This window comes from Gavialis gangeticus, unplaced genomic scaffold (assembly GCF_001723915.1).
Source record: "Gavialis gangeticus isolate Ggan-Ray unplaced genomic scaffold, GavGan_comp1, whole genome shotgun sequence".
In the NCBI taxonomy this organism is placed as follows: Eukaryota; Metazoa; Chordata; order Crocodylia; family Gavialidae; genus Gavialis; species Gavialis gangeticus.
In genome coordinates this window covers 60,145,274-60,169,356 of record NW_017729034.1, presented here as the reverse complement: position 1 = coordinate 60,169,356, position 24,083 = coordinate 60,145,274, and the positions used below count along the sequence as shown (strand labels likewise).

At 39.5% G+C, this 24,083-nt stretch overlaps 1 protein-coding gene across 2 annotated transcripts in view; it reads right to left on the bottom strand.

The window, feature by feature from the left end:
• Positions 1 to 6: 6 nt before the first annotated feature.
• The window catches only part of THBS2 (thrombospondin 2), a 41,023-nt gene continuing 16,946 nt past the window's right edge, over positions 7 to 24,083 (bottom strand). For both annotated transcript variants that reach the window (XM_019527189.1, XM_019527190.1), the window contains exons 10-22: positions 22,906 to 23,079; positions 22,314 to 22,441; positions 22,033 to 22,185; positions 20,658 to 20,876; positions 15,813 to 15,920; positions 13,881 to 14,040; positions 12,326 to 12,444; positions 11,397 to 11,631; positions 8,635 to 8,862; positions 6,869 to 7,140; positions 5,385 to 5,482; positions 1,939 to 2,078; positions 7 to 511 (exon numbers count right to left, since the gene is read on the bottom strand). In XM_019527189.1, coding sequence (XP_019382734.1) covers positions 504 to 511; positions 1,939 to 2,078; positions 5,385 to 5,482; positions 6,869 to 7,140; positions 8,635 to 8,862; positions 11,397 to 11,631; positions 12,326 to 12,444; positions 13,881 to 14,040; positions 15,813 to 15,920; positions 20,658 to 20,876; positions 22,033 to 22,185; positions 22,314 to 22,441; positions 22,906 to 23,079 — 2,042 coding nt within the window. In that variant the 3' untranslated portion in view covers positions 7 to 503. The remainder of the gene's footprint in view (positions 512 to 1,938; positions 2,079 to 5,384; positions 5,483 to 6,868; positions 7,141 to 8,634; positions 8,863 to 11,396; positions 11,632 to 12,325; positions 12,445 to 13,880; positions 14,041 to 15,812; positions 15,921 to 20,657; positions 20,877 to 22,032; positions 22,186 to 22,313; positions 22,442 to 22,905; positions 23,080 to 24,083) is intronic.

Below are 24,083 nucleotides of genomic sequence, written 5' to 3'. Positions count from 1 at the left end.
GAGGCTGTGTGTTAGTGAAGTCACGCCCTGATCAGAGCAAGCAAAGTGTCAACCCTACATATAAAAAGTGGTTTTAACACTTTTTTCCTTATTTTAAGACAATGGATGATATTCATTATCTCCCTTTCCTCCATATATATATAAATACATCAAGTAATTACACTTTATATGTAAACGTCATTCCTTTTTTTAAAAAATAAACAAACAAACAAGTCTTGCTAAGTTTTCACCCTACAAAAATGTCCTAATGTATCAATCTGCTTTTGCTTCAGTGGTGGGTTTGACGCTCACATTTAGGTCCCATGAGTCTTAGTACTGAGAAGGCACTTTGGTCTAGGATTGGCTGAGCCATGCCTGGCAGCCAGGAGGTATAAGGTTGGTTGAACAGAAGGCCAGAGGAAGAGGAGGTACACAAAGACAGAAATTGGAAGTACCAGAATGTGCTGAGGTGTCTAGGTTGCACAGCATCTACAGTACTTTGCTGGTAACGTAACACCCATTGTTTAGAAATCTAAAATAGAAGAGAAAAATAGATATTAATTAGTGTTCCATCATATTTGATATGGAATAGAGTAGATGTGAAATAGTAAGGGAAAGCAACCTAATATTACAATATGCCTTTTCCTGTCTTGAGTTTGTTTAATTATAAATGTGAAAATATAATACAATTATAATCTATAAATGATTTTTATATTTTAAAAATTTCTGGAAGATGCACAATGCATAAAAATAATCATTCAAGCTATCCGCTGCATCTGTAATGTCTCCTTAAAGAGGGGATATTCATAACTCTGCATATGCTTGTAACACACTAATATAATATCTAATATCTGGTAGACACTGGATAAACACACATTGTTTTAAATTAGGTGTGTCAAAGGTGCCAGTAGGCCACATCCAGACTGAGGAGCCATTTCACTGTGGGGATATATAAAGAAGACACGAATTTGGGAGCAGAGCTAACAGAAATCCTAGCCACAGACCCCCAGTGACAGGAGAAGCAAGTGTTGGCTGTGTTGACCCCTGTACCACCACCACCATTGTTGCCACTCAACCCTTGGGTTACCATATTTCCAGTTTCAAAAAAGAGGACACCTGTGTGTGGCGGGGGTGGGGGTATGATTGGGAGGGGGGGCAGTGATATGCCCATGCCCTGCCCCTCACTCCCAAGCCTCAGCCCCCACTCCCACACCCTGCTACTGCCCTTCACTCCTGACCCACAGCCCCCTGCCCCTTGAGCCTTGCTGCCCATACAGCTACTTGTTGCCCCCAAGACTCCCCGTATCTTCCTGCCCTAGTGCAGCCCCAATGCTGCCACCCACCCATCCCCCTTGCACACCAATCCACAGACACACACATGTACATGTGCACACACACATGGACAGTCCCCAGCCCTGGCCTTCCAAACCCTGTTCCCCACAGAGTTACGTGCCTGCAGCTGCCAGGCCACACAAAGGCATGTGATGCCCCAGCCTCCAATAGCCTTCCCCTGCTATCCTCAGCCTCAAGCAGCATCTTGATGGGGTAAGCCAGGAAATGCCAGGAAAGCAGAGACACAGAAAAATCTCAGGCATTTTCAGATATTTCAGAAAACCTCCCAGATGGAGATAAAAGGACCAAAAAAAGAGGACACGTCCAGGAAAACGCAGATATATGGTAACCCTGCTCAACCCACTACTGCTGCTGGGTCTAGATGTACCCTGCAAGGAGCTCTATGCTTTAAATCTGGCCTTTTTAAAGCTCTCATTTTTTCCAAGACACAAACAGATAAACTCCTTCCTTTTTTATTGAAAATTAAGAAGTGATTAGATTACTCCATAATGAATGGCAGACTAAGGATTCTATTCAATAACTGGAGGATGCATTTCATTACTGTCATTCTGACCTGCTGCATATATATTCATACGCTGGCCCGTTCCAGGTAATTCTGTAACTAACCTTTGCATTCATATTTGAGGTCAGAGAAGTAGACCATTTCTTGAGAGAAGACAAAAAGGCCTAATCTTCCACCAGCAAAGGTCATATCATATATTGGTCCAGAGTCAACCATGACCTGTTTCCCCTCATACACAGAAACTCTGTAAAGAAGAATATATTTTAGATTAATATAGTAACTAAATAACTTATCTCAAGGTTAAGGCTGTAGTAACAGCGTTCACGAGTCAATGTGGTGTTACATTTCAACACAGATACCCCTGGATACTACAATTTAATTATATGGGTCATTCTTTTATGGTATCTTGTACCTGCCTGGTGACACATCATCTGCAAATATTTTCTCAGTCCTTTATTTAGTACAGCCAAGTCCTATAGCCTTAACTATGTCAAGAAAGGTTGCTCATTTAATGTGGATAAACTGCATGTCCTTTTACATTCAGAGATTAGCCAGTGGCATAGACACATAATTTAGCTGACTCATCTAGAGTCATACTAGAGATGTAAGAGAACTTGATTTTTTTTGTTCAGTGCCCAAATTAAAATGAATTGGGAGTGGAAGGAGGGGGCAGGGAGGCAGGGGGAGGCAGGGATAAATGGGAATTCATTCTGGGTCAAACAAAATAGTGAATTTGAGCTAAAATGAAATTGCTTATTTATTAAAAGCAAAGAATTTTGGAAACTGGCCTGGAGTTTCACAAAGGGAGTTGAACACAATTCCCAAAATGAAGAAGGAAGTCTCCATCCCTTCCCCGCAAACACATTCTATATGTTAAAACAAACTCTGGTTAATTCACTGCTTTAAGGGCAATACAAATATTTGTAATGTATCCAACTGGGTGTGTCTACATGTGCCCCTTTTAAGCAGGCGTAGCCTAACACTGCCACTTTGAAGGCACTTTAAGGGCGCTATGTGAGCCTAAATTTGATACTTGCATAAAGCAGGTATCAAATTTAGGCACAAATAGCTAAGTCACATTAGCACATGTGTAGACATGCTAATGCGCATTAACACAGTGTGAGTCAATGAACAGACACCGTGTTAATGTGTATTAGCATGTCTGCACATCTGCTAATGTGATTTAGCTATTCGCGCCTAAATTTAATGCACCTTAATACACATTAGCACATCCACATGTAGATGCTCACCTAAATTGCCTTAATGCACCTTAAGCAAAGGCCCATTAAGTTTAGACATGCATAAATACACATGTAGACATGCCTACTGTGACCAATTATCAAGAATAGATATTTGGTGGGGATGGGGGGAGTGAGGGGGAAGGGAAAGGGAAGCACTCTTAGGCAATCGGAACAATGGTACTGAATTATCCCATAAGCCAATTAAACAGAGTTTACTGTATTACTTGGGGTATTCATGCAGAAGATGGGAGAAGCTGTTTCATATTCTTCCTGTGAGAGATTTAGAACAGTGATTGTGCTTTGGTCTCCTACATCCTATATACTACCCTAACCATTGGGATATAGGATTCACTGGGCTCTTGTTTTGTCCTTGTCTCCTGTTGAAGTTGGTCCACTTTGTATAACTAATTAAATATTCATTTGAGTCAGAAACTGTGTGAGAATGACTGTGGCCTTACAGTTACAGCACTCAGCTAAGAGGAGAAGGGAGGAAGCACCCAGGTATCAGTTTCTGTGCTAATAAATGTTAATTAGTTACAGAAATGGAATTGCTTCAACAGGAAACAATGACAGAACCACACCTTAGCATGTCTTGTAGCCCAGTGAATAGAGCATTTACACACACAGAAGGCATCAGATCCAAAAAACCACACTCAGGCACCAGGATACTAAATGATACCATGCCTAACTTTTAGGTGTGTAGCTGTGGGCATGGAATCCACAAACCCAAGTTAAGTTCCTCAGTTCCCTATACCTTAAATGTAGACAGTTAGCTGCCTAGAAATGGGATTAAAAAAGCTCAAGAAGTTAAGTGAAGGGAACCTTAGCCATCCAACAGGAAATGCTGAAAGTGGGGAGGGACAGGTCTAAAATCCTGCCTTTCTTTAGAACTAAGTCGCCTAACTTAGGGCAGCTGGCAGCTGAGACTGGAATCCAAAGCTAGGAATCCACACCTAGAGTTAGGTGCCTGTGTCAATCCTTTGCTCACAGGCCACTGACTCACTATTTTAAGATACAGGTGGTGCTCACATTTTGAATAATAGCTTCTGCCTTTGGCTCCATGACTTCTGCGTGTCTCTTGACTTAGTGCTGGCTGACCTAACTTCAACAATTGAATTGGAAAGTACCCTCAATGCAGCCTAAACTATAGTGCAGTGATTAGGAAGCTCTAATGGGAGGTGGAAAATTTGAGTAAGAACCACCTCAGGAGGAGGAAGCCCTATTAACTGCATCTCCCATTTCTTGGAAAAGTGCTCTAACCACTAGGAAGTTATGCAAAAGGTGGGCCTTCCACCAGATGTGTTTTCAGTTAAATCATAGATGCTGAATTCAGTAGCATCAATGTGTGTTAGGCAGGCTCTGAGCACACCACCCAGACTGTGCCTGTGAGACTGTACTGTTGTGTCTCTCACAGTGGCCAGGCACTTGAGAAGGTGGTGCAGGAAACATCAGAGAATGTGAACAACTGTAGAATAACCTGACAATAGAGGAATTTTCTTTCTATCCCTTTTGAACTGATGGCTAGCTTCTACCTTGAATCATGAGAGATGTTAACACACGTACAAATTATCTGTTACCCCTTCTAATAGAACAAATGATTGGTGTGCTCCCCAAATCCCATCTACTACTCATCTCAAACAACAAAACAAAAGTGAGTAGGTCTTGCTGAATATAAAGCTATCTAGCAAAGGGCCGTATGTATCCCAGTAAAAATGTATTATACAATTAAATAGTTATTATAGGATAAAAAAGACAAACAGCTGGAGACAGGAAGCTATTTCCCCCATAATGCAATACATCAGATTGCCTCATTATGTATAGTACAGATGTGTTTACAGAATCTTCTAAAGAATCTGGTATAAGTGACTATCAGTGACAGGATGCTGAACTAGACAGACCGTTGGCCTTTTCCCCTATGGCAATTCTTATGCTCCTAATTAATTTCTTTCATTGAAATTCCAGCAGCCAGGGAAGAGGGAATCTCAAGTTTTCATCTTACCCTGAATATTGTTTTGGATTTTCCTTTACTTGTTTATTTTACAAAAGTTATATAGCAAGATGCAGAGATATACTTTATTTAATAATATTCCATTTATATAAATACTAAGGAGTTCAGATTAAATTAAATACATCTGAAGGGATCTAAAAGCCACGTTACTTTAAATCTAACATTTTTTTTCCAGAAAGAGAGAGAGAAATTGTCATGAAGGAATTATCAGCATATGAAGTAATGATAACAAAAAAATTAAAAACATTCCATCATAATTTTAAGCAATAAGAATATTATTAAGTGTAGAAACACCTCTCACCTTATTAAACCTGTTTTAGGCCTGTGAATCAAATGCCACCTGTAGGCAGTATAATCTTTCCAGCCAATGTTCTTGGGGTCATGCCACAATGTACGAACCTACAGCAGGATTGCAGGCAGTTCATTAGAAAAAAAATTGCACGGTAGGAATTGGCAAACAATTACAGACTATTTTCTTCATGGCATCAGAATAAACATAGTTTTAAAATTTGCTAATATGAGCTATGTCCCATTCCCTTAGTCCTGATCACCTATCTTAAGCCTCAGAAAAAATGCTAACTTCAATTATACATCATATGTTCCTCAAGCAACAGGATCCATTTATAGTCCATAAACTTTTTTTTTTTCAGAAGAGACCTTAAATAAGGGCTGGGCAAACTTTTGCCATGGTGGGCCATTGCTTGCACCCCAGCCCCTACTGTAGGCTGCAAATTTCTGAAACCCCCAGCAGTCAGCAGATGCTGTGGAGGAAATATATATAAAAAGGGAGGAGGCAGCACTCTTTAGAGGGCAGCAGAGAAAATAAACTGATCATGGCAAGCAGTAGGATCCTGTGGATGTCTCCCCTACTGCTCTGGCTGGAGAGTGCTGCTGATTCCCTGAGCTGCTGCAGGCTGAATCACATCTTTTCATAAGCCAAATCTTGGCCATAGACCATAGGTTGCCAACCTCTATCTGAGATCACAAATACATACATCCCTCCTCATATAGATCCGACTGTGTTACCTTCTTCTATCTCCGGGCTGTCCAATGGCAGGGGATGAGGCAGGAAGTGGAAGTTGGAGGAGGGAAAGGAAACCTGGACACCCCAGCAGGAGAGTGATGGGGGTAAAGCACCTGGACCGGGAGCCTAGGGCCTGCAGGTTAACCCCTTCAGGGGCTACGTGTAACCCACAGGCCACTAGTTGGACAGCCCTGACCTACATGAACAGTTTCACTAAGGAAAACAAGACTAATCTTTGAGTAAGCACTTCTACAGGATTGGATAATTATATATAATATACTTTTTCCAAAACTGTCAAAATAGAAGACAGTTAGGGTAAAGCCCTGATGCAGTTCTGTTGAATCCCTGCACACATGCCTCAGTGCATTCAAACAAATATATTCCTATCATTCCAGTAAGACAGGATGCCCAAAATGTGAGTATTTAAATACCTTTCTCAACAAAAGGCCTTGAAGGGCTTGCAGAAGTAATGAAATACTAATCAGATTTCCAAGCTGGAAGACCCACCCTCCAGTAATTTTTCAGGTTCCCTTGACCAACAGTGAAGGATTGATTTTATATATATACTTTGCCCATTACTTTGAAACACAATAAAATACATATGTGCATATAAAATAATTATAAAAACAATTTGCAATTTATCCACGAAATAAGATAGCGAAGAAAATTCATTCCCTCCAGACCTGCTTTTTGATAACAGATTTTTTGGGGAGCTCCTTTTTACTTTGTCATTTGTTCACTACCATTGGTAATTCTCTTACCTGTCCGGGTGTATTTCCTGTGTGCCAGAGAGCATTTCTTAAGTGCTCACCAGCACCAGTCGTGGAGTTCACTACTTTCAGTGACACGCCAGAATAACCATAAGCCCTGGTGGGCTTGTCCTCCCAATAGGTCTGGGTGACTTGCTTCCACATCAAAACATAAAATCGACTGCTTGACTGATAGCCAAACACAAACCCAGCATAATCATCATCACGGTCTGTATTAACGTAGAAGGTGCCACTGAAGTCAACGGAGCTGAACTCATCATAACCTGGCAGAAATACAAGGTATTCAGTTTCTTGATGCATGCAAATGCAGAATGCTTGAGAGCTCAAACTATCACCCTCTTGTTCTTAACTAGATGACTGCAACAATTCTACTGCTGGGGTGGCACATTTCTAGCGGTCCTTTTTCATGTTGGGGAAAACGAAGTCAGATGGACTGCTTATATGGTACTTATGTATCTGAAGATGAGAAAATATCTCCTCTTTTTTAGCTTTATTGCTGCATAATCCTCATTCCTATGTCCCTTCCTCTCAGTAAATATGTTGATCTACTGCTACCAAATAAAATGACTTAATGGTTTTCTTCAGAAAAAATTGTAAGGATTCCTATATAAGTATCTCTCACTATACCAGTCTGGAGATGGGAAAACAACTTATGTAACACATATCTGCAAAGCCTTCCTCAGTCCTGGTTTACTTGCATCAAACAAATCCTCTCCCTTTTGGGTAAAATAATTCGTTCTATAAAAGCATGACTCAAAGCTGGCCTAACAAAAAATAGTCAATAAACTGAAATGAATCTAGAAAAAAAGATAATTAAAACCACATACGCACATGCATTTATTGGCTTAGGAACATAAGATTGGAAAGGCTCTTCTGTGATTGCCTGGTATCACAGTCAACCATGTTGGATAATCCTGTTTATATATTCATCAGTCATTATCTTAAAAACCAACTGAGCCTTAAGAGAGAGGAATCACATTACCTATTAGCCTTTGTTACTCTAGATTCAACAAGGCAGGGTCTTCTAGGATATGTCTACACTGTAATCCAAGGACATGATTGTAGCTCATGCAGACAGACCCAAACTGCTTGAAATTGTCTAGTTCGGATATAGATAGCAGTATGGTTATGACAGCACAAAGCTCAGCATAGGTGAGCCACTCAAGGTCCTAAGCAGGTTTTGAAGCTAATGCTGAACCCCATGCTGGTGTGCCTACACTGTTCTCAGTAACTGAGCTAGTTAGTTTAAAGCTGGATTGGGTAAGACTATATGAACTGCAATCACACCTTTGGATTGCAGTGCCAATCCACAATAAGTCCCCTCTCATAAGATAGGCACATTCTCATATATATGTACTCATGTGAATAAACAAACAAACAACAATCATTGCAATATTAAGTTTTTGTATGAAGAAGGATTCAAAGGAGAAGCAGGACAATGCACTTATTTGATCTTCTACACATCTAGCAACTTAAACGCAGGCTTTACTGTAAGAAACTTTGAGTTCTAATAAAGGACTTTCTCTGTGCATCTTAAACTCTTCACTTCAGTTTCCCTCTCTGCAAAGCGGAATAAATTACAGTTACTTATCTACCCCATAGGGTATTGTAGCAAGAACTAGTTAACTTCTGTAAAGTGCTTTGAAGATAAAAGGCACCATATTTGTGCCAAATTTTAGCACCATGTATAAATCTGTACAAGTCAGAGCCAGCATTTTTTCAAAGAATTCAGTTTTCTTTTGTGTGTTAATGCTTACCTACAGCTATGCCAGGATCAGAATTGGCAGTTTGAACCAGTTCTTTGCCCTGGTGGCGAATAACCCAGTTGGGGTCAATCTGAGCTGTACCCTTGGGATCCAAGGGGACCATTTGAAACTTTCTGAAATCAGTTTCACTGATGTCATAATTTTCAGGGCACACATCATAAATATCTGGGATGCTGTCATTGTCAAAGTCATCTTTGCAGATATCACCTCTGCCATCACCTATAAGCAGAATGCATACACAGACACAAATTGTTAACAGTTTATACCTCCCTCTTTCTTTTTATGTAAGTCAAGAGGTGTTAGACATAAAGAATATGAAGCCTGCATATTTCTTACCTACACATTAAATTGCTCCAACCAGTTTCATAAGCCTCACTATCAACAAATTAGTATAAAACAATGCTGGTAAGAAATGGTTGTCATATTCCACCCCAGAAGTGCTTGAATATACTAGGGTCAAAATCAGTCTTGGTATAACTCCATGGTAGTCAATGGATTATAACCAGAAATCCTGGTTTTCTCTGATTAAAAAAAATCCCACATTTTCAGATTTAAAAAGTAACCCAAAATCCATATTTTTTCCGTAATTAAAATGAAACACCACTACATATATATCTATATATTAGTGGCATTTCATTTTAATCATGGAAAAGTATGGATTTGGGGGTACTTTTTTTAATCCGAAAATTGGGGTGGGCAGTTGTTTATCATAGAAAACCAGGATCCCCGGTTATAACAAGGATGTATTTGTTGATTTGTTTGTGTTCTTATCCAACTAAGCCTTTTTATTTGTAAGAACATAGGAATTAGCCCACTGGAAAAAAAGTAGAGATCCACCTTTTCTGCTACCATCAACAGGGACTTATAAGAAAGGTTTCAGAGACAGATGCAAAATCCAAGTAGTATGCCTGATCACCACAGTATTCTGTGGGAAAGAAGAATGGACCTTAGGCAACGACCAAAGGGTGGTAATGAAAGAAATAACAGCTCACAGACTTTCTACAGTTCTGCCTGGTGGGAAAATGGTTTCACATTCTGCTGTCTGGCAGCGAGCCAAGAAGAACTCCAAATTCTGTCCAGCTGTGCATTCTCTTAAGTGTTTATCTGAACACTTAAGAGAAAAGCAATGCATTTTCAGTTCTATTCAATTTGCTAATCTCAAAGAAGCAATTTTGGAGTCATAGGCAGATTTTAACTATTCACTGGATACACTATGAAGTGGTACCGACTGCTGCCAAACAAAGCTTGTTTTAAATGATACCAGCTGTACCCACAGACTCTATCCAAGTCTCTATCTTAAACATCTATTGCTCAGATCCTTGAGACAACATGTACATATTTCAGTTCTATTTATAGTTTACCTTCTACTGAAATTGAACAAGATTCCTCATAATTCTGCCACTGATGATGATAGCAAAGAGCACGCCTAACTCTGTTAAAATATTCTACAAGGCATTCACTATAGGATTACATTTGCAAATACTCTGACTTGGATTTCTGTAGCTTAGCCCAAGCCTGGAAGGAATGAAAGCTGGCTTTAACCATCCACTATCGTACCCCAATCCTGGGGCTAGCCTTTAACTACCATGTTCCTGATATCCACTTAGAACAGCCTGAGGGCCAAGGGGTCATTCCACATACTGGCAGGATACAGGGACATCCAAGTCATGCTCTCTTTGCTTTAGCTTTGTCCCTTACACTAGAGCCCTGGAACGAGAGGTGGTTTAGGAGTTTCTACTGCTCTTCTATACCAAACGTGCATAGCCCAGAGTTAGCAGTGTTCTCAGGGGGCTAGGTCTGCCAACTTTACAGAACAAAGTAACTATGATTTTATTCACTGGAACTGTGCACTAGGCTATACAAAAATGTGTGTTAAATTTTGCTTTCAATTCCACTAGGATAAATGTGAAGGAATTCCACTAACTGAAAACATAAAATATCAATAACTTTGTATTTTGGGGGTCTTTAGTCAGATATATCAAATGTATAGGGAAAAATTTAACCTAAAAGATAACAAAATATTTTAGATTTTATAAGCCATTCTTAAAACCTATTGACCACTCATTATCAAACACCTCAAGAGAGGAACTGAAAAGTAGCTTAATAATGACCTAGGATACTAGAAGACAATTTAGAGCAACAAGCAAAGGAAAATGCCAAACACGTTTGTAGAACTAGAATGCATATTAGTGGTACACATTGGGTAACAACTTTGAGTACAAGCAATCGCAAACGTGTATTTTCCACAAAGAATATTTCAGAAGCATATCTGATTTTTTTATGGGTAAGCCTTATTTTTCAATTAGAAAAGCAGAAGCAAAAGCTTCAATTTTTCAATCTTTTAACTCTTTAAAAGCCTAGTACTTGATAGCTAAAAAGTTTTGCTTTTTGTTTTTTTCTACAAAGAATGGAAAATATCAAATGAAACATTTGATATTAATATCCCTGAACATTTTTGGGTTTTTTTTCTAAAAAAGGTATTTTTAATATAAAATGATATATATTCTGACTATCTATCACTTTAGACTTTTTCAGGAAGAAAGAAGACCAAAATTCAGCACTATGGCAAGCAAAAACAGTTCTGTGGAGGGCAATAATGTTAGGCTTGGTTTGACCTGGGAAGCGTACTTTCTTGTATAGAAAGGGGGGGATGTGGATATAGCTTCAGTAAACCTTTGCAGAACACAGGTCTGTACATGCCCAGATATTAGTACTGTAAGAACTGAAACAGACCCATACTTTCTGGTTCTTACCATCAGAGTCCTCCTGGTCAGGGTTGAACCTGAGACGACAATTGTCCCTGTCATCAGGAACTCCATCATTGTCATCATCAGAATCACAAGCATCCCCTTTGCCATCCTTATCATGATCAGCCTGGTTAGCATTAGGGATATAGGGACAATTATCTTGGTTGTTCTGGTGACCATCTTCATCAATATCTTCATTGTTGTCACACTGGTCACCAACCAGATCATTATCCATGTCAGTCTAGAGAGGAAAAAGGAAATACAAATTGAAATTTTTGCTATGAAGCAAAAACCATGGGTGCCTTTTCCTTTATTCCTCAATTTTTGTCTTTCCACAGCTTCCTGGAAATTTTGCTATCTTATAACATCAAATTTGCATAGAAAAGAAACATAGTAGAATATAATTTTTCATTCTTACTATGCTGAAAATCATTATACCCTGGGGAGGCCCTCCTGCCTACTTTCTCAACCAGTTTGCATTGCATCTCCTTCACCACCACCAAACAAGCAGTAAAGTAAGCTCATATATAGAGGATATGTAGTTTAGTGCATAGTGTACTGGACTATGTGTAAGAAGCCTTGGGCTCCACTCCTACATCTCTTGTTAGCTTACTGTGGGTCCTTAGATAAGTTAATGCACCCCTCTGTCACCGTCTCCCCTCCTCTTCTTTAGACTGGACACTGGGGCAAGGATTTTCTTTTACTATTTTTTGTGCAATGCCTAGCATCATGAGGTGTCACTAATAGTTGAGGTCTGTCTGCATTATTGTAATATAAATAATTATGGTCATTTACTTTCTTTCCTAAAATATTTTTTGTCTCTCAGCCTCTTTTATTCTAATGTCAGCATGATTACAAGCAGTTAGATGATGGCTTTCAGATTTCATGTTAACTGCAAGCGCTCCCCATATTAAGCAGCTGCACTTAGTATTCACCTGATCAGGATTGTGCATCAATGGACAGTTATCACAATGATCTCCAACTCCATCACCATCTGTATCCCGCTGGTCTGTGTTGTAGACATATGGACAATTATCTCGTTCATTAAAAATGTCTGTGAAGATTAAAAAACAAATCAGTGTAAATGAAGAACATAAAAAATCCAGCATGGTCAGTTTACATACAAATAGTCTGGGCAGAAGAATAATTCCAGCAGGTAAACCAGGCTGTGAACTTAATAGCATGTCAGCCACTCCACTCTAGCTGCCATGTGCATGCTGTTACCTGGAAGTAAATGAAAAGTTGCCTCCTTCAATTAAGATTTGTAACCAAAAGTTTGAAATGTTACTGAAGGAAAATATAAGAACAGATTTCCTTCTACAACTTGTGATATGTCTTGGTTTCAACCAGGCAGGAAATGCTGTAAGAACAGGCTTTCTAAATTATATCTATGCTTTCATTTGCATTTCTGGCCAAAACAGGCACTCAGAAACACGTAAAATAAATGCAACTATTTAATATATTTCAAAACTTCAAAATGCATGGGTTTAGGCTGATTTGATCATTGGCTGACTTTCTGGAGCAACTTCTATTTTGCTGAAATCCAATTAACATCCTCGTAGGTTATGTGCATATGTTCACAGTACCCAATCCATATTCATGCAATTTAAAGTAAGACACATAACTGTAAATCATCTTATTTTAAGATGCGTGATTGTAGATTGGATCTGGCTTGTGCCCATGTTTGCCAGTGCTGGGAGCCATGCCAGGAACCCAGTTTAAGTAAGCTGGGGTGTGGGGAGGGGTGAACAAGATCAAAGGGGCCTATCGGTTCTGTTGGGGTGGGGGAAAAGACAGGGTTGGTGGCTTCACAGTGAGTGTTGTCCATCTATGGGCAGAGGATCATGGAGCTAAAAACAGCCCAGTCAAGGTTGGAGGGATAGAAAGAGTTCAGCCCCAAGGCTGGGGTAAGTGGCTGGGCTTTCCCAGCCCCAGGGCTGCACTGCGAACATGTACAGATTTTCGTTAAATCAGGCTGTCCATTTTTTGCCCAACCTAACCTCTCCAAACATCTGTAAAGATCAGCACTTACATCGACCTAACCCTAGTTATGTTGATCAAAGTGTAACATCTGCACATACCCTCAATATTGTCCTAGTATTCTTGTTATCCTTTCATCTGTAGGACCCACAAAAGAAATTATAGAGTATATGGGGTTTTAAAGAATTTCTTCTCCTCTTCAAAGATCATGTGGGTAAAGGCATTGACACGGGCTGGATAAAAGTGATATATCTATAATATTTAGCTGAGATAATATATTACATTCATGTGAGTATGTCATATATCTAGTTTCCTTTGATTACAGCAGAGGATGTGTATTGATGAATCTTCTTCTTCTGTTTCTTTTTCATCTCTGAATGGAACATATCAGCTGCTTTTTATCACATATAAAAGCAGCTGCTACATCCTATTGGTAGCAAGACATTTAGTTCTGGAAGAACACCTAGTTCTGAAACAGTTGCTTCTATGCATTAGAGAGTAAGAACATACCATCTCCATCAATATCCACAGCACAAGCATCACCCTCGCCATTATTATCTGTATCAATCTGGGCAAGATTATGCACATAAGGACAGTTATCACAGCGGTCACCAACTTCATCCTTGTCATAATCAAATTGACGTGGGTTGAACAGAAGAGGACAGTTGTCCTAAGGGGCAGAAGCAAAAGTTTAATATAAATTATTACTTGATTTGAAGCTTCACCCTTTCAAATTGTACTTTTGCCTTCCATAGTCAAGCTACATGGAAATGAAAGTTAAACAGAAAATGTTCAGAAAATCTATTCCTGATCCACAACTATTCCTGTCAACAGATAAACTTAGAACTAATTAACCATGCACTTTGCATAATTATTTGTACCTGGAAATAGTGGGTACAGTGTTACTAAAGCAGAATAGTAGGCATGTTACACTAAAGCTGCTTAAAGAAAATTTAAACAGAACCATATTGCATTAAAAGAGGCAAGCCCCTCAAAATCAAAATGTTCCATGAAATTTTTCCCAAATGTTTTTTTCCAGAAGAAAATTGGAGGAAAATGTCCATATTTCAGAATGAAATAATCTTGTTTTGTTTGTGTTTTGAAACGAATCTTCATTTCAAATCCTTTGATTGTATATTGTATAATATAATACATAGCAAGTTTTTTAAAAAATGAAACAATGTTTTGATTTGTCAAAACAGAAATATTTCAAACACCCTAAAATGACTTCTTTTCTTTTTGAGAATTTTCTTTTATAGAGAACTTCAGCATGTGGTGTTCCTGTTCTAACTTAAAACAAATTCAAACTTCAAAATCTCAACAAAAAACCCCCCCACAAAATGAAATTTCCATGCTCAACACAGCACTCGGTTACACTTGTTTTGCACACATGTAAACAGCAAATGGATAAGCAAGGAAATGGAAAGCAGGCCCAGTTTCCATATATGGAGAAAACAGGCCTCACAGAACCTCACAACAGATCACTGAAGAACAGCTTGCAGTAGCGTTGTCTGCAAAAAAAAAGCATCCTTCCTTAGGACAAAACATCACCCTCCTTAGTATTATATTTTGTATATGAAAGAAAAAGCTAAAGAAAAGACAAAATATTTGTTTTATACCATTAAATTCTGCCACTTGATATAAAACATATTTCTATAGGATAGTTTACATAGGGGTGATCATGCCTTTTAGCATGAGGTTGGACTAGATGACCTCTGAAGATTCCTTCCAGTCCTACTTTTCTGTGCTTCTATGAAAGCATTAATTAATTCTCCCATGAGTTCATGAGAGAAAAATACTCAGTTCTGTCTTGCCTACACGGATAATTGAAGTGACATTTTTGTAAATACACACGCAAAATATTTTGATTATTCAAAAGCTTGGTCAATTTTTTACAAGTCTCCAAGAGGAAATTAAGGGTCAGATAAAAACATGAAGGCATACAACAGAACATAGGCATATGTCCCTTCTGCTGTTTCTCCTTGGTCATTGACCATTTTATAATTAGTAGTATTAATCAGTTATACTTTATATAGTACTTCATGTTCTCCCAAAGTAAAATACGAGGTCCTTGTTTTGAAAGAGCTGGCAGTAAACCCAGTACAAAATGTGTAATCAAATGTCATTTTTGAATAAAACCAAAAATTCAGCTAATAGACCCTGAGATGCAAACAGACCCTGAGATGATGCCACAGCAGGACAAGTTGAAAGAGCAAAGTGTCCTGCAGTCATCATGCAGTTCCCTCAGTCCTGGTCTGCTCTGCTCCAAGCTGCCTTCCTCAGTGTAATTTAGAGACACTGGGACAAGGCAAAACGGCTGTGATGCAGCTGAGGATCTAATTCTTAAAACCCTTCTTTGTTTCAGACAAGTGAGTGACAATAACACAGTGGAAGACACATTCATTAAACATTAACAAACAGCCATTAAATAACAAATCTTACTTTGTCATCCTCTACGCCATCATTGTCATCGTCTTCATCACAGGCATCTCCTTTGCCATCCTTATCAAAGTCTTCCTGTCCAGAGTTAGGCAGAAGGGGGCAGTTATCCTGTCCATAAAAATCAATACATTAGTTTTACTTCAGGTCAGAGGTTCCACAGGTTACGTTATGTCACATGTTATAACTGACATTGGTTAGAAGAAGATAAAGCCCACTAGAGGCTATTAAAGACATAGCTGGTAAAAATCAATCATAAGCTAGGGCTGTGCGAAACAGCACTGTTCCATTTTGACTTCCGTTTTGCCGTTTCAAAGGGACAGTGTTTCATTTTGCTGCTTCAAAGCACTGTTCCGTTTCATTTTGTCGAAACTATTTTGCTGTTTCAACGTGTTTTGACATTTCGCCCATAGGCTATAATGGGGGAATCACAAAAATACCTATAACTTTGTCATTTCTTTCCTGATGTGAATGAAAACAGCAGGGATGGTAGCCCCTGATGAGACCATGATGCCTGCCAAGTTTCAAGGAGATAGGTGCAGGGGTTTCTGGGAAACTGCACATCAAGTTGCTGACAAGCAAAACTTGTGATACGTGTAACTTTTTATGCAGTTTTTCCATCCCTCCCCCAGAGCACTGGGATTGGAAGCTTCAAAACGAAACACCCATTGAAATTTCACACAGCTCTATTAAGTACATTTTTAAAGCAGCATTCTTCTTTGGTGGGGAGGGGGGAAGGGGGTTTTGTTGTTGCCAAAGATATTAGTTCATCCACAGCTTTCATGCTGTAAAATACATTGAATGCAAGTGAAAATCATTCCATTTCCCTAATCTCTTTTTAGGAGGATGTTTTTGAGTGTATTTTAATGGAGAGCATCTAACAGGAAACACACATGTAGTGTCAGTTTTTTCTGGACAGCTCATGAAATAACTAAAGATTACTAAGTGACCAGCTTTGACTGCCCTTGGCAGAAAAATGAAGATGCAACCTAGAAGGATGATCTCTGCAATCAATAACACAGTTAATACAACAAAGTCATACACATGGGACCACGGTATGAAAAATATGTGGCATTTTGTTAAACTCCTAGGGCTTTTGAAAATAGATGACAAATGTATCCCTTACTATTTTTATCAGAACCAAGTAAAGCAAGGTTATTCCAAATAAATAGTTTTTCAGATTAAATTCTTAAATTGTAAATACAGAAAAGTAATATAATGGGCCAACATTTTAACAGCTATTGTCTAAGTATTGTGTTTTGTTGAGGAATTATATCAGAATTCTGCCTCCAGTTGAGGATAAGGGGAAATACAAACATCCACTCAAAACTCTGCTCACTTCTTAGGTGAAAACATCAAAAGTTATAAATTGTTCTCAATGATGTTTTTAATTTTTTTACAATTCCCCTTTAGCCTAGGATCAAAACTGGACCTGGCAAAATACAGTACAAATACGGTCCCCATAATGCTCATATTTATGTCCTGTGTCATTTGGGCAAATGCTGAAATCATAAGAGAAAGCCTATACTTCTGAGCTTTTCAAAGAAGCACTAGAAAGTTCTGGGTGATTATCAAAGGCAAAAGACATTTACAATATCTTCATGGCTCCTGGACACATGACTGAGCATAAGCAGCAGCTATACTATAGTTAGGATAATACGACAGTTTGAGATACAGAAATTCTGAAAAGAAAACATATTTATACATGTAATCTTGAGAATTAATCCAAAAATCAAAAGCAAATTTATATTAAAATTATTTGTTATTTTTTTAGTTGTAAGATACATTTTTGACCACTATAAGAGAAAGTATGCCTTTGCTTTTTCTTTTTGAACAAAGTATTAAACTACAAGATGGTTTCTAATGAGTGTAAGTACTTGAGAACATCTGTCTTTCAAAATATTATAAATAAAGCATTAGTCTCGATTATATCTTCATAGACACATATCACCATACTTATATGCTTATAGAGCATAGATGCACATGACTGAGACTTTGGAAACAGCTTTCTCTAAATGGGTTCAATATGTTATATTCTTAATGAACACAGATCCTTTGTGTACATCTTGAGTTAATATGTTGCATATTCTGATGACAGGAACCAAAAAGAATGTATGAACTCCAAATGCTGAAATGGTAAGATCCACACTGAGTAGATAACAGCCAGGGTGAGAAAGTACAGCATTTCAGACTTGTGTTTAAGTAATATTTAAGGGTGTGTGTAGATTAAATGAGGGGCATGTGTGCACAATGCTTTAAAGCGGGTTAAATGCTTTTGCACCATTTAATGAAGTTGGTGTTTGCATGCGTCGGTGGTGTATTGCGATTAATTCCAGCTGCTGTAGCACATTCAGCGGTGTCATGCACCTTAAATGACTTTGGGGCACAACAAACTAAAACATCTCTGAGGAGTTTTAGTTTGCTGCCCTATAGTTGCGGAGCAAAGCACCAGGCTCCATGCGACTCAGGGACTGTGCAGGCAGCCCATTCAGGCAGCCTGGCAGCAGCCTGGGAAGGCAGGCTCCACCAAAGGTAAAAAAAAAAGCAGTGAGCCTGATCTTTTTTTTTTCCTCCTGGAACCTGCCTGCCTGCATAAGCTGCATGGGGACCTGGTTCTCCCCTCTGCAGCTGCGCTCAAGCCAGGTGCCTGCGGGTGGGTGCCTCCTGGGGGCGGGGGCCACCACTGCCACAGAGGGAAACACCAGCCCCCTCCACCCCCGCAGCCAAAGGACCACTCTGCCCGCCAGCAGCTCGCCTTCCCCTCCCCACCACTGGAGAGGCAGGTAAAACACGGGTGTATGTGACACAGCAGTTTACTTTGCCCTAAATTGAAGCAGTGTTTTTTAAAACCCATTGCTTCAATTTAGGGCCCCCGTTCCATCTACACATGCCCTAATACTCCCTTTCTAAGAGTAAAGCCACTGGCTTAAGTTTGTTTCAGGTATAACTGCATTGACTTCACTGGGCTCCACAAGAGAACCAGATAGAGTTGTGTGAATTTTCTTTAAATTTTAGTTCCTAGCCATTTTTTTAAATGTTTCATGTTGAACCAAAACAACAGCAAAAATTAAACAAAAAAAATAATGGCTCCTTTATGGTATATTTACATTTATTGTTAATTTTCTGTAGGCTAATTTAAAAATGAAGCACTGCTTTGTAACAAAAGAACTGAAATGTTTAATTTAAAAAAATTAGCAACAAAAATGTTTCCAATTTTTAAAATTGTTTTCAGGCTTTTTTTTTTTCCAACCGTGATGACACAACATGAATTCATGAAGAATCTGAATGAACTTCATAGTATTTTTTGCCAAACAAATATCCAGCTGAAAAAATTCTTCCAGTTCTATTCCCAAAACAGAAGATTGTAAAGAGAAGATTGACCTTGTGTGATCCAGGAAAAGTGATCCAAGAGAGATCTCTCTTTTTCTCTTATGAACCATAGAGCAGAGCAATAGGTTAGCCTATGATACTGAGATATGCCCTGTATAATGAGATATATGATTCCATTCAGGTATATCAGCCAGATCCAAAAAACTGGCCTTAAATTATGGGCCTAAATCCAGAATTTAAATCCTGAAAATTCCTGTTCAGGTGCCAAGGTTACATTAAGTGCTCACAGGTTAAAATACAGAAACCATCCTAGGAGTGGGAATTGGAAATCAGGTCTTCCCATGCTAAGGTGAATAAGCAGTAGGCTACAGTCACATACTCTATTGTGCTCAGACTAGCTCACTCTTGCACTCTCTCTTAGCCAATGCATTTTAACTTCTTTTTTGTAAAGTGGAATATCTTCCAAAGGAGGCATGGAGAGTACTGTCTTCCCCATCTGGAATAGTCTATATCTGAAGTTGGTAATTTAGGACTGTGGGCTGGATCCTGTCTGCAAAGGGATTAAAGCTAACCTACAAAGGTCCCATCTGGTCTGCATTTTACTAAGGGCACACTAATGCCCCAGTTGTTTGATCTGATCCATGGTTTTCTAATAGTATGCCAATGGCCTCTGGCCACTCCAGCTAGAGGCTACAGCCCATGTAGAAAGCTGCTCTTCCTTGCTGCAGCTTCTGCTCACTGTTGCTGGAGCAATAGGAGGGGAATGGCCATCTGCAGCATTGGCTGGATTGCAAGCTGCAGCCCAAATTTGCAAAGGGATGCCAACTTCTTGCCTATATAATTGCTGGGCAGTTAGAGCACTAATTAGGGAGATAAAAGATGTGAGTTTGAATCTCCTCAGGCTGAGGAAGGAATTAAACCTGGGTCTCCCACTCCTAGGTGAGTGCCCAAGCATCTAGGCTGTTATATGAAAGGTGGGCAACCCCACCTCTACCTCCTTTAAAAAAGAGTGGACTCTGCTCAATCCATTGAAAAAAAACCACTGACTTTCTGGAGCTCATTTAGGACTATTGATCCCAGGTAACTGGATTTTGCTTCCCTACAGTCCAGGAGACACTACTCTGGATTCACCTCTATCCTCAGTATTTCACTGCTGGCTATGCACATGCATGCTAATAAGCTGGCTTTACGTGGCTCTGTTCTCAACAAGCTGGTTGTACTGTATGCCATTCTGAGACATTTAACTCTCCCTACTATATTGGAACCATAGACAATTCACACATGGTCTAAATTCTAGGGATCTAACTGTTAAGTGCCAGAATAATTTTCTGAATCTGGCCTTTCATACATGCACATTCTATACTGTCTCACAGAAAGGGAAGATATCTTTATATATGAAAGCTGAATAAAAACTATCACCTGACAGATGGTTGAAAAGAGATAGCCTTTGGTTTTTATTAACAAAAAAAGAAATGTGGTTAGGACACCAACATGTTTTGATTGACCCTTCTTACTTACCTTGATGCAATGGTAGGTAGCATTAGCAGCACAGACCAGGTTTTTATTGGGCCAACCATCCAAATCAGAATCTTCACCGCAGATTCGCCCATCACCAGCATATCCTGTTCTACATTCACACTTGTACATAGGGTCACTGAAATGGCCCAGGTAGATGCACTCTGCAGATTTGTGGCATTGGTGTGTTTTGTCTTTGCATGGATTTTCAGGTTCACACACCTGTGCAAATACATCATACTTGATCAGACTTCATGCCAGTAGTAGCTGCTTCTCAGTGGCCAGAACTTTTGAAAATCAGACCATTTGTTTAAATTTTAACTAATAGCTAAAGACCCTAAAATATATATACCATTTTACTGAACACAATGAGCCATTTATTTATTTTAATCCATCGTTCCAAATAACACATAATAAAAATGCCACAAGTTCCATTAATAATTAAATAATTAAAAGTATCACTTCAACATATTTTGAAGAACAGCCACATTTATGTGGGTGCTGTAAGTTCTCATAAAGTTATTATGGAACAGAAAAAATGCATACACTGACTTCCTGTAGAGCCTGGTATTGCAGCACCTCCAGGCCTACTGACAGTTCCCTGTGGAAGGAACACCCACTGTTTGTTTTTTTTTAAAGGCCCAAACGAAAGGTTCCCATAAGCATTTTTGGCACCATGGGAGGGTGTTGAAGCTTGCTCCAGCCTCTCCGAGTGCCAGCCCGGTATTGCACCTCCAGGCCTAGTGGTCATTCCCTCCTGCGGGAATAACTGCCTGAATTTTTAAGGACCAAAACAATTAAAAAATTAAAGAAGGTTCCCATCAGTGTGTTTGCCCAACATGTGTTTTTGAGCATGCTCATCATTAGCTGTATTCCGTCATCCTCACACTTGGTTTCCATGACAGAGCACATGCTGCTTCTAACATTAGTTTAATGTATTTAATGAGGGCAGGTATGGCAGAGTGTTGGTATGTGAAGATAAGACAAGGGGCTTTTTTCCCATGCTGATTGAAGGGAAAAGTCTCATTTTATATATGAGTAAATATGGTATCCTGATTTTCCACTGCTTTGTCCCTCCAATTCTCATTTACATCTATGAAAAAGGCATACAAAATGTGGGAGCAAACTGCCATTATTCCCAAGTGGTAACATTTTACACATGTATAAATGACAACAAAAAGTGAAAGCAATGAAGAATCAGGACCAAAGCCTGGGCCCAAAAAATTCACATCAGCATGTAGCTAGTTGGGGCTATATTTTTTTGGCACCAAACTTTATGGAATACTAATTCATAAACATTTTTTTACTGAGAATGGTTTAGAAAGATTTCCTTTTTCATAATTTGCCTAAACAATGCCTTCTCTTCTATATCATTTACCTGTTTTTCTGTCTTGGCAACCTCCAGACCCACTCCAAAAGGCTGAGTTCCCTTGTAGCGTGGCGGGCATGGCAGGCAATGAAAACCTGGATTTGTATTCACACAGCGATGGGCCTGATTGACCTTAAAGCACACATCTGGCACAGCTATGCACTGCAAGGAAATAAAGAAATAAAATGAACAAGCAAATCAGCTGACACTATAATTGCCAAACATGGATTTTTAATAATGTCAAGGAAAAATTTCATATTGACTGAAAGAAATGACGTGTATATGTATACCTCATCAAGATCCTCACAGACTGTTCCATTACCAAGGTATCCAGAAGGACAAGCCCCACATGACCAAGACCCATCAGGGTAACTGTTACACTCCGCTCCAGGAAAGCAAGGATTTGATAAACACCCGTCTGTCAAAACATGTTAAAATATAAATAAGAGTAGAAGTGTAGGAGGAGCAATCAACATTACTTAAGAAAGATCTCTTTCATTTATTGAATTACCTATAAAGATGATGGAATGCACACAGTTAAAAGTTTCTGAATTTTCAGGTAGCTATGGAAACATTTCCTTTTTGATTCTATGGCCATTATAAACAGTTACATTAATAGCACTTAGAGGTGCTATCTGAACAGTTTCCTTATTTAGCAAAGCCCTTATTCTTAAAAATATACATAAAATACCTCTTAAGTGAATGACAGGTTAGCGTATATTTAAATGATTTCCTGAAACAAGGCCTGAATTAATGGATTTCATACATGCAGACCCTATCATAACCATTAGTGCTGCTATCCATATCATAGAGGCATATATGATAACAACAACAAACACTGAAGGCCATACAACTGATAGCTGACCATTCAAGCATACGTACCAATTGGGCAATCTTTCTTATTACATATATCATGTTGCTTGACATCTCCCACACATGGTTTTCCTCCATACTGGGGCTCTGGGCTGTTACAAAGCCGAGACCTCTCATGGATCCCTCCTCCACAGCTGACTGTGCAAGCAGACCATGGAGACCATGGACCCCACTGACCATTTACTAGAAGATGTAGAAAAGGAGAAAATCAACAGGAGCAACATACTGCAAACAAAGTTCCATGAAGACAACTCATCTCTCAGGTAATGGTGTATAAACAGCTGTCACTGTACACAGAAGAAGGAAAGGAACAAAAAGGCTACAGTTACCAAAAGACTGCACCTATGGCACTGCAGGATCTGAAGCACCTGATCTTCATGCTCCCCAGAGCTCGGCTCTTTCTTCCATGAAAAAATTGTCCCCAAAAATGTTATTATTCAGTTGACAATTCTGAGCCAACTGTTTCTATTACAAAGTACCTTTGCTGGCGACACACAAGGAGTGCACGCAGGTGCACGTGTACCCCCTGAGATCAGCTGTGCACCCCCTAGAAGCACCAGCCGTGAAACCGGATGTGACAGCAGAAGTGCACTTCCAGTTTCACTGCTGGCTCGGCAATCGGACGCTGGGGGAGCCCCCCCTCCCCGTTTGGCAATTTAGTGCCCCCCCCAGACTCAGGAAGCACCAGTCACCCATGCTTGATGCTGTAAATTTTTTGTTTGTCAGTTGAAGATGTAGCATACTGTAACTAATGGCTTTTTAGGATTGTCTTCCTTAGCTACCAAATAACTTTGATTTGCCTTCATTTGAAGCCCTTCTATTTAGGGCCTTGTTATACCTTATGCTGTGAGCTGTACAAATGTTGATTGGTATTAGTGCCAGCTTGGAATTTGGATCAGTCACACCCTTAGTCTAGAAACTTTCTCAGACTGTCCCCCATCTGCACAGCTGGGATTTGCCACTAGAGGCCTGTTGAGCAGGGGCTGGACTAGGAGCTGTACCTGTAAATTGCCACTAGAGGCCTGGTCAGCCAGGACAGGCTTCTATCATTGCTGTATGACTGGGGGTATGAGATATCCAGAAATACTGGAGAACTTCAACTTGAGTGGCACATCTGTGGGGAGTGGCCACACCTTCATGGAACAGGAGCTGGGTAGTGCAGATCAGAGATAATCCTGGCCTCAAGT